This window comes from Micropterus dolomieu, linkage group LG17 (assembly GCF_021292245.1).
Source record: "Micropterus dolomieu isolate WLL.071019.BEF.003 ecotype Adirondacks linkage group LG17, ASM2129224v1, whole genome shotgun sequence".
Lineage (NCBI taxonomy): Eukaryota > Metazoa > Chordata > Actinopteri > Centrarchiformes > Centrarchidae > Micropterus > Micropterus dolomieu.
Genome location: NC_060166.1, coordinates 36862627 through 36873477, shown reverse-complemented (window position 1 = coordinate 36873477; position 10851 = coordinate 36862627). Strand labels below are relative to the sequence as shown.

General features: G+C 45.1%; 2 protein-coding genes across 3 annotated transcripts in view; one reads left to right on the top strand and one right to left on the bottom strand.

The window, feature by feature from the left end:
• Positions 1 to 6106, top strand: part of LOC123985694 (butyrophilin-like protein 1) — a 7850-nt gene extending 1744 nt beyond the window's left edge. The window contains exons 1-3 of one of the 2 annotated variants that reach the window (XM_046073473.1): positions 615 to 701; positions 5179 to 5514; positions 5627 to 6106. In XM_046073473.1, coding sequence (XP_045929429.1) covers positions 632 to 701; positions 5179 to 5514; positions 5627 to 5754 — 534 coding nt within the window. In that variant the 5' untranslated portion in view covers positions 615 to 631 and the 3' untranslated portion in view covers positions 5755 to 6106. Of the gene's footprint in view, positions 1 to 614; positions 702 to 5178; positions 5515 to 5626 lie in introns of those variants that run through there. The other variant, XM_046073475.1, reaches the window with a different exon arrangement.
• A 3079-nt stretch (positions 6107 to 9185) lies between these two features.
• masp1 (MBL associated serine protease 1) overlaps positions 9186 to 10851 on the bottom strand; it is a 22573-nt gene continuing 20907 nt past the window's right edge. Inside the window, exons 13-14 of the mRNA XM_046073707.1 lie at positions 10324 to 10512; positions 9186 to 10201 (exon numbers count right to left, since the gene is read on the bottom strand). Coding sequence (XP_045929663.1) covers positions 9746 to 10201; positions 10324 to 10512 — 645 coding nt within the window. The 3' untranslated portion in view covers positions 9186 to 9745. The remainder of the gene's footprint in view (positions 10202 to 10323; positions 10513 to 10851) is intronic.

The window sequence follows — 10851 nt, the reverse complement described above, 5'->3', positions numbered from 1 at the left end:
CACAGAAAAACGTAAATTAACCTTAAATTCTTGACATACTTGCAAACAATACTAAACAGAATCACATAGAAACTAAGAAATAAAGTATACATTTATGCAATGTAAAAGAATTGGCTTGTTACAAACACAGTCACGTAACACAAATAAATGACAAAGACAGAGAAAATATATACCTCATTGGCCACATGAACCCGAGAGGGTAAACTTAGGTTATTAGTCTTCAATCCACGACGACAAAACTTATGGATAATCTTAACAATCTTCCATGGCTCTTGAGAAAACTGCAGCACGTTTCTCTCATCTAGATCTTAGCGAGTGTACCCATACAGCGTCCCTGTAGCAACAAATTATCATTTCCGCACGGAACAAAAAAATAAGTTCCACCCTTTTCCTCACAGTTTTTAACAAAAGAAATAATCATGAAATTATTATTTATTGACCATGAAATATTTCAATCATATGATTTTTAACCTCATATATCTTTATATTTTAATTGTGAACCATATTTAACAGAAATGCATGAGTTGCCTTTGATTGCAGCTACACATACTAACCCCGCCCCTCGCCGACGCGTCAGAAGCTCCACTTATATAAAGAGCGCAGAAACAGATTGAGCGGCTACAGCAGCATCATGGGGATCTTCAGTCTGATGGAGGAAAACTTTGTGCTCCTGTTGCTCCTTCTGTCTCCAGCAGCTTCAGGTAAAGACGAGCTTTTATTGTGACACATTCATTCTGCTGCTGTTTGTTGGGACATCATGTTCAGATTCCTCAGCTGGCTGCTGCAGAGCTGCATGTGAACAGGGTGAGAAACACTTTTACTGCCGCTGTTACTTTTTAAAAGTAGGACTAAATGCATCACGGTACTGCAGTGTAAAGACAGAACAGAAAGATGCTGTGTCAGGAGAGAGGCTGATGTTCCAGTCTCTGCTCCGCTGAGTGAAACGCCGCAGGCTTCGGACACGTTCAGGGCGGAACCAGAGAGCTGAGGGATCTTTAAACATTAAACCAGCTGTTTTATTTGTGCTCGCGCTGATGAGCCATAACTATCCCATACTGCACCTTTCAGTTGTAAAAGAAATAAAATAAGCCAACTCAGATTTTAAATAATGTCAGCTAAGTATTTCATCAGCCCCCCGGAGCGCAGAGCAGAGGGCCGGAGTGCAGCCACGGACACTCAGGGTCAGAATAAAGAATAAAGCTGCTGGATAATGCCCCGATAACAGACCTGAATTTAGCTGCTGAGTCCCTTTCAGACTTTAACTTTGATAACTGATGGAATTATCCAAAATAACATCAAATAGCATTAAAGAATTGCAGAAGACAGCGTCGGTAGTTTTTAATAATCTCCTCTGTGCATATTTAGTTTTCAGTTTAGTTTTCCTGTAAACACGCTGCAGTGAACAGACTGTGCTGTCAGGAGCACTGAGACCATGCGCGTAGGAGCCATTATACACATTTCAAAATCAAAAATGTTTTTCGGCGATTTTGGAGATGGCCAGGCGGTTTGAGTGACTAGTTAATGAATCAGTCACACACTCCGCATCAGATATGATTAAACGGACAAAAATCATGTGACCTACGGAAAACATGCCACAGAAGACAAATGTGGTGCTGAAAAGTTGAGGGAGAAAAAAAAGAGTTCGCTCAAGCAGGTGCAGCAAAGTGCCTCAATATTATGTTTATTTTGTGCTGTTCTTTTTGTACCTGCAGGGGGGTAGTGACTTGTTACAAGTAACGTAATTTTGCTAAATAAAATTAAAAAAGTAATTGGCGCCTTTTCACGTTCCTTTTTTAAACTGTAGCCTACTTTTACTCTTTACTCCAGTATTTTATGTGGACCAGTAATCTACTTTTAATTTCGATACATTTTCCTTTCATACCTTCATAACTTCATCAGTCTGTAATCTGCAATAGGCTTCCTTAACAGAATGAGCAGACAGGCTGCGTGCGCGCAGTTACGCAGAAGAGCGCCAGGTCTGTGGTACAGAGACGAGCGCTTATCACAGAGATGAAGGAGCTGGGCAGATAGATAGATAGTAAGCTTTATTGTCACACATGCACAAGACCACAGTGAAATTTATTTCCATTGGAGTAAGCCTCCGGGCCGCAGCTGTATTCAGCGCCGCCACTCGCTTTCCAGTAAAGAATTAATGCAGACAGCAACATGGTAAACATGACATAACAACACATAATAATACACAAGACAACACACATTACATGTGGTCACATGGTGGGATTTTTTGAGGTGACTTGTGATGAAGAGAAATAAAGAGGGCGGTTTCGAGGCCGTCAGTTCCGGGTGGGTGAGTAAGATATGAGTCTGTGTTTGTGAAGTATGACGCTTCAGACTGACTGTGGTTAAAAAGAAAATTTCAGTTCATCGGCCTTGTCGTTGAGTCCTTGATAAACCAGTGCGCAGGAGAAGAGAGGAAGGCCAGATGCAAGTCTGCAAACATATAGAAAATCAAGTCAGATGATAACTAGATCGATTCTGATATATTAACAGAATCCTGTTGTTGAACAGATCTCGCTTTCTTTTGATGTATTATCGCCTGGTTTTTTTTTTTGTTGTTGTTTTTTACATTGGTTACTGTTTAATAGCGATGTGAACAGAATGTCGCCGGTGAAACAAATCTTGGCTTCACTCAGCAGCTACCAGCTGTTATTTATTCAGGAAACAATCATTTTTGGGATGCGCAGAGAGAAAATATGGTGGATTAAACAGTCCTGTTTGGTTTTACGCATGACGCACAACTTCCCCTGTGTGCACGTTTACCTGCTTCACCAACGAGCTGCTCCGTGTTACTGCCACAATCATTCTTTGCGTTGTAAAGATTATTTAGATGCTTTAGGTTAGATTTAAAAAGGAAAATAATTATTAAACAGAAATAGCTAAAGATAATCAACCAGCAAAGCAAACTGCATTCCTTAGAAAAAACCATGTTGCAGCTGTTTCAAACCTGATGAACAGCAGATAAAATATATTATTATATTTATACATGAGTAGGTTTGTCATATTTTTCTTTTACTTTTTATGGGAGTAATTGTACTTTTTCTTGAGTAAAGATTTTGAGTACTCTACCTGCCACTGGCCAGCAGCACCATGGAGAACATGAGACAGATAGCAGAGATGAGGTCAAGAGCAGGACAGAGTCAGAGCCAGCAGAGTCCACAGCAGCAGTTTATGGTCAGATTCATGATGGTCATCTACTCAAGGGCTCAGCTGAAGTGATTACTTCACTTTAGGGGTGTTAGAGGGATGTTTCTAGTTTTGATAATGTATTTTAAAGGCTCATTTAGTTATGTACTCTACTTGCATAAAAATTCTCAAGAATGCAGGAGTAAAGGTCTCTAAAGACCCAGAGGGCCCGACACATGCTTTGTCTGGAGAGCGGACTGACCGGGGACAAACTCCTGGGCCACGTTTTTGCCTCCATCTGTGCCATGAGGTGTGTGTCTCTGCTACGTGTCCATAAACAGTTTGAAAGTAGTCAAAATGTTCACAGAGAGACGAGCATCCTTCAGTATTTTAAGAGGAAGAGGTCAGAGGTCACAGGAGCAGGAGCAGAAATAACTGAGGAGGACGAGCTTGTAAGGCAAGTTTATTTGTATAGCACAATTTAACAACAAGGTCATTCAAATTGCTTTACACAAAACATAAAAGAAACAGGGAAATATGTAACAGTTTAAAAGCAACAGAAAATATAATAAAGGTTACAGTGTTACAATCAGGGTTAAAAGAGTTAAATGGAAAATAATAAAAAGCTAAAAACAAAGAAAAAGAGAACAGAACAGTAAAAGTTACAGTGCAGTGTAAGTTATCAATCTTAAATATTTAATTAAAAGCAATAAAAATAAAAGTCTTCAATCTTAATTTAAAAGAACTGACAGTTTCAGCAGACCTGCAGTTATCTGGGAGTTTGTTCCAGATATACGGAGCATAATAACTGAACGCTGCTTCTCCTTGTTTAGTTTTGACTCTGGGGACAGAAAGCAGACCTGATCCCAGACGACCTGAGAGGTCTGGATGGTTCATAACGATTCTTTGACATACAGGAAGCCAATGGAAAGACCTCAGAACTGGAGTGATGTGATCCACCTTTTTGGTCTTAGTGAGGACTCGAGCAGCAGCGTTCTGAATGAGCTGCAGCTGTCTGATGGATTTCTTCGGGAGCCTGTAAGGACGCTGTTACAGTAGTCAAGTCGACTGAAGATAAATGTATGGATAAGCTTTTCCAGGTCCTGCTGAGACATAAGTCCTTTAATCCTTGACATATTCTTGTAAGTTGTATGGATAGCTAGTAGACATAGTAAATTCTAAAACTCACGTAGTAAAAAGACTTTGTTATTCCAATGTCACGAGAAACACGATGCTGCTGACAGAGTTATTTATTTGGTATTTTTATTAAAATATTTTGTACCCTGCAAACAACACTTACAGCCTACACTTGTACTGCGCATGTCGCCGTTTATTTTGCAACAACTCCCAGTCTGTTTTCCGCCGCCACAGCTGCTTTTAATTCATGTGTTACATTCAGTAACAGTCGCAGCTCGTTATTGTCCATTTTGATGTGCATGGGCATGTCAAAATGCCTCGCTAGTGCCCCCTACAGAGCAGCCCCCGGGCCACTTTTCTCCAAAATTAAAATATTTCGGTGGCACGTGTCACATCCAGACGTACAAAGCCTCTTGGAGCGATGTCCGACACCCAACAGGAAGTTAGCCATTTTGGATTTAATGGTCATTTTTGGTGATTTACACACTTAGTGCTTTAACAAGCTCCTCCTAGAGAATTAATCCGACCGACTTCAGATTTTCACCGTGCAGTCTAAAGGCATCAGTGATCAAATCTTGTGCTATCTGTGAGGTTTCATCAAATAGCGTGCCCGTGGCGTGGCGTGGAAAATAGATGATCTGCCATGAAACAGGAAGTTCACATACCAAACTTTCCACGTTTAATAAGAGTCCCGCCCTGAACACATGTGGGACTCCTCACACCGCTGAGACAGCAACACGTCTTCTAAACTCTGACGTAGTTTCAAGTCTTCATGTACTCATTGGGGACAGGGTCTGGTGTGAGGAGGCTTCCGCTGAATCAGATCTGGTTCTCCCTGGCTCCTGGTCCTGTGGAGTCCTTCTGAAATGTAAACCTTTTCCTCTCCGTTCTGGTTTTTAGACCCTGATGTGGTCCAGGTGAACCCTGGAGATGACGCCACTCTGCCCTGTCAGGTTCACAGGGCCCCCATCAGAGCCGTAGAGTGGACCAGAACCGACCCGGAGTCTCCGGTCCTCTTCTTCAGAGATGGACACACAGACACCCCGTTTAAAGGCCGGGTCCAGCTGCTGGACCGGGACCTGAAGGACGGAGACGTGTCTTTAATTCTGAAGAACGTGAGCAGCAGCGACGCCGGGACGTACGAGTGTCGAGTCGCAGCAGGTAGATCCAGATCTAAGAGGGCCCTCATTGAGGAGCCTCCCATCAGAAGGATCCGCCTGGAGGTTCCAGACCCAGGTGAGTTTGTGGAGCTGCAGGTTTTTCCATGTTGGTTCTGAGATAGAGAAGAGGAAACGGAGGCTGCTCCACTGCTCAGTCACTTCTGACTAATGTGCTCTTTGGTCTCCAGGTCCCAGGTCTGGAGACACCGAGGACGCGGACTACAGGCTGTATGCTGGACTGGCAGCAGCAGCAGCAGCAGCAGCAGCAGCAGTTTGTTTAGCTGCTGTTGCAGTGGGGGTCCGGAGGACATGCTGACAAGAAACCAGAACCGTCTCCTGATGGAGCCGATCAGCTCCTCTGATCTCTGAGTGCCTCGACATGACAGAGTTTCCTTTTGCCCGTTCTGTCAGTCACAGAGGGGGAACAGGTCCACAGGGATCAGGTCTTAGCCTGCTGTTTTCTTATTCGCTCACAGACTGAATGTTGGTCCTGTAGTTCCCACCCTGCTGGAGCTGCTGTCTAGTTCTGTTACTACAACGCTGCCCCTGACTAGGACTACTAGCAGCTTTGTAAAGAGAGTCATGTATTAAATTAAATGAGGTGAGGAACAGACTTTCATAACAAACTGAAAGACTGATGTGCTAAATAAAACTCTGTTCTGATGCGGTTTCTGTGTTTGTCAGGATGCTTTAAACCCTGAAGTGTATTTTTGGGAACAAATAAATACTTATACTATAATAATACTTGTGGATTAGACACATGCTTCTGGTTTGGGAGCCCCAGGTTCAATTCCTACTGCAACATCCACCAGTGTGTCCCTGAGCAGGACCCCTCGTTGCTCCAGAGGCGTGCGGCCTCTGACATACAGTATTTAGCAATTGTAAGTCCCTTTGGATGAAAGCATCGGCAGAGTGAGTGGTTATTATTATCATTATTATAGGAAAGCCCCTAATTACTGTTCACACACTCACAACCAAGAGGACTGGCCATCAGGAGGACCGGGAGTTTTCCTGGTGGGCCGCTGGAGAACTGGGCCCATAAACCTCATGGTCCTAAAACGGAGGAACAAAAGTGCAGCTGATGCTTTGATCGACTGGCCCTTAGTGTATTATTACATTTTAACATAGTTGGCCACGTCAATCACACACTCCACATCAGAACACGATGAAATGATGGATTAAAAAAAAGTGACAAAACACAAAAGTGGTGCTGAAAAGTGAGGGAGTTGAAGAGTTTTGCTGCTTCTTCTGCTGTTACGTCGGTCCTTAAACAGCTCCACAGGTTTCAGCGACGATCGGCCCTTTGAGCACGGACCCACTGGGTAATTATTTATACTGACAGTGGGCCGGCCAATCACATCTTTCACCAGCCCCCACTCCTTCTGCTCTCTTTTTGAAATCCTTTTTGAAAATGTTCTAAAAAAATAGCTTGCTCCAAGAAATGTTAACAAATAAAAATGCTATGAAAAAGGTTTATTTGCACAGTAAGTCTGCAATGCAATTTAAATATAGAAGAAAACTCTTTCTAAAAGGAGGCCTATTAAAATATATCCTTGTCTTGTTGTCATGGCCCCAATCTTGTGCAAAGTCATGTCTGAAGTGTTTCATCTCTCCCCTAATCTGAGCCCTTAAATGGAAGGATGGCGTGTTGGTGAGGTTTGTCCCAGTCCTGCCCTCCTAGCAGCTCTTCCAGCTTGTGCGGTGAAACCCCTACAGATGGATCAGAGCTCAGCAGCGTGTCTGGTTTCTGATCAGCCCAAAAGGACTCATGTCCCTCCGTTACTCAGGGACCTCCACTGGCTCCCCGGGGCCTCCAGGATCAGATCCAAGTCCCTGATGCTGCATACAGAGCTACTACTGGGTCTGCACCATCTACCTAAACTCCATATTTCAAGCCTACGTTCCTTCACTGTGCTCCTCCAACAGACGCCGCCTGGCTCTGCCGTCCCTTCACACAAAGCGACCTCAGTCCCTGTGACGCCACGATGGTGGAACGAGCTGCCGCACGCCATCAGAGCCCCCTGCTCTGATGGCGTGTGGCAGCTCGTTCCCCCATCGTCCCTCTCTAACTTCAAGAAGCTCCTGAAAATCTGCAGAGAACACTTCCTCTGACCTCTGACATGCACGTCCTGTGCTCTTCTTCTGCCCCCTCACAGCTCTCTTGATGGCACTATTCATTAACTCTTCCTTCCTCCTCCAGGTATTTGATGCAATGTGTGTCAGCTCTTACTTGATTTATTGTCAGTTGCAGATCTCATGCTGTATCGATGTTTTATCTTGTCCCTCAAATGTGCGTCGCTTTGGATAAATGTAACGAAACAAAAACTACTAAATGCTGAGCGCTGGCCCTGGTTTAGGGTTCTCCTAGCTTTTGCTGATCTCTGAGAACAGGTAGTGTCGCGATGACGTTTACCTGTTGATGACGATGCCGCCCAGTACCAGCGTGCGTTAAAGAAGTTCGACATTTAAAGTGATTTTAAGTCCTCTGACCTGAGAATCTTCACAGATAATTCTTTTTTTCTTTGTGTAAAAACGTTGGCTTTGCTGACGGCTCACTGTGGCGTTAACTTAGTTTAAGGGACTAATGACACCCGAAACGAATTTAAATGGTCACCACCACCATATGTCCTACTAGGACAGGTGGGTTTTGGTTTCTCCATGTTCTCTGAACACATCGTACACACTGCATCAGATCTGTAACATCACTGTCGTCTATTTCTTTTGGCTAGAGATGTTTTTTAATCTCCGGTTCACCTGGAAGAAAATATAAAGGCTTTTATTCCCATTTAGATCAAGAGGTTGATGCACTTCAGCAACAAAGATTTAGAAAACTGATCCCAGGAGAGAAACTAAGTTCACACTCATGGATCACCAGTTACTCACCAGAAGGTCACGTTTTCTCACACCTTCTCAACTAATCGAAGAAAAATATGAAACATGTCGACAGTTTAAGTCACAGCGTTTCAGAAAATCGGACATTTCTTTGCAAAACGTGTTTATTTTATTTCATGTGCGTGTAAATAAAATAAGATCAGTGGAGATATAACACAGTAACACTTCTCTTTAATAATGTGGCTTCTTCTTCTTCACGGTCTGATCAGTTTGTCCTGAAGTATAAACGTCACAGCAAACATCAGTAAACAGCACAGAGGGAGTGTAGCAAAGGATTCTGGGATGTTCAGGTCTTTGGTGGAATAATTCCTGATGATATTAAAAACGCAGCTGTAAGTAAAGCTGATGTAAAAACAGGCTGAAATCATCTCGTTAGTTTCAGTACAGGGAGAGTGGGGCTGTATGAGGTACTTGTACACAGTCTGTGTATTACCTGCAGTAGATGGAGCAGAGAGTACTAAGTGGCGTCTTGCTGAAGGACAGGGTCATTTCCTTTGGAACTACATTTTCTCAACCATAGAACTTCTGTCTCCCTCCGCCAGAGATCAGCTGTTTGCTCAGAAAGTGCTGCTGTGGGAACAGACTGAAAGCAAACTTCGCTTCTCTAAAGATTTCAAAGTGGGAGTTTGTGTTCAGACAAAGACTTTATCGATCAGGAGACTGGGCTCAGAGGGCTCGGTGCAGAGAGCTGCTCTGAATCCAGACTCAAACTCTCCACGTGAGACTACTCTACTGCAGTCATCACTTCTCTGAAGAGCTCAGGATCGCACCAAACATCTACAAAGAAGTGAATCGACACGACCAGTAAAGTGTCCCCTCTCTCTCTCTCTTCAGACCAGTAAAGTCTCCCAGACCAGTAAAGTGTCCCCTCTCTCTCTCTCTTCAGACCAGTAAAGTCTCCCAGAGAACAGCTCTTCATCCCTGATGCTATCGTCACCAAATGTTACTGTTTGTTCCTGCAGCCTTGCAGCACCGATGCCCAAGATGACAATAAAGTTGATCTTGGTCACTCGTCTTTCATCCATAAACCGCTGCAAGTCTGATCCAAACAGCTGATCTCCGGCGGCGTGATACAGTGTGCAGCTAAGTTGTGATTATGCGTAGGAACACAGAAGAAATCCAGTGAGAAAAAGTAGTTCCCCAAAGGGATCGGCTGTCTGACGGCAGCTAAAGCTCTGAAACTATTGCAGCTCTGCTTCTGCTGCAGGTGAGACTCTGACTGTGTATTAGGATAAACCCCCTTTAAAGCAGAGCCTCTGGATCGCGTTCTGGTCTGAGGATCCTGGTCCTGATGCTGAAGGTCTTTTCGTTGGCAGTGAGTCTGATGGTGAACCTTCAGTCTGCAGTAACTTAGATCAGGTCTGATCTAGACTGAGCGTTTGGTTTCTTCACCTTCAGAGAGTCTGTGTGGCGTCTCACCACCAGGGCTCAGCCTGGAGCTGCTCCTGGATCCACTCCACATATTTAGCCACTCGGGTGTAGACGCCGTACACCCTCTGACTGCCGCAGTCCTCCGGCCCGCCCCAGGACACCAACCCGAACGCCACCCAACTCCGGCTGACCGCGTCCTCCATCACGAACGCCCCCCCGCTGTCCCCCAGGCAGGTGTCCCGCCCCCCCTCGAAGAAGCCGGCGCAGAACATGTTGTCGGTGATGTTGTAGCTGACGGACCGCGAGGCGTAGCTCGCCTGGCACTCGTCCTGAGAGACCACCGGCAGCTTCACGTACTGCAGGAGGTCAGAGGTCATCCCCGGGTCAGAGGTCAGCGTGGGGGGGGCGCCGCCCGAGGAGGAGGAGGAGGTGTTGAGGTTGGAGATCCCCCAACCTGCAACTACACCCAGAGAGTTAGGCAGAGGAGCAGGGGGGTCATTCTGAAAGCAGAGAGGTCAAAGGTCATCCTGCGTCCTCCTGCTCGTAGCAACACGTCCTGCAGTAATTCTCCTGTCAGAGAACTTTCTGTAGTATCAGCAGCAGTACTGTAGTATTTCCTTACCTTGCTGTGAGGCGGAGGCAGACAGACGGGACTGACGAGCTCGTTAAACTCCACCCGCTCGCTCAGCTTCAGCAGCGCCACGTCGTTGTTATAGTTCTTTGGTTGGAAGTCTGGATGGAGGACGATTTCCTCCACTGAGCGGCTGGAGGCCGGACGTTTGTCCCTGGCGTCATGGAGACCGAGGAAGACCTGGAAGACACGCACTGGTTACTCTGGTTACACTGGTTATACTGGTTATACTGGTTACTCTAGTTACTCTGGTTACTCTGGTTACGCTGGTTACTCTGGTTACTCTGGTTACGCTGGTTACTCTGGTTACTCTAGTTAGGCTGGTTACTCTGGTTACACTGGTTACTCTAGTTACTCTGGTTACTCTGGTTACTCTGGTTACGTTGGTTACTCTAGTTAGGCTGGTTACTCTGGTTACTCTGGTTACGTTGGTTACTCTAGTTACGCTGGTTACTCTGGTTACTCTGGTTACGCTGGTTACGCTGGTTACTCTGGTTACTCTGGTTACGCTGGTTACTC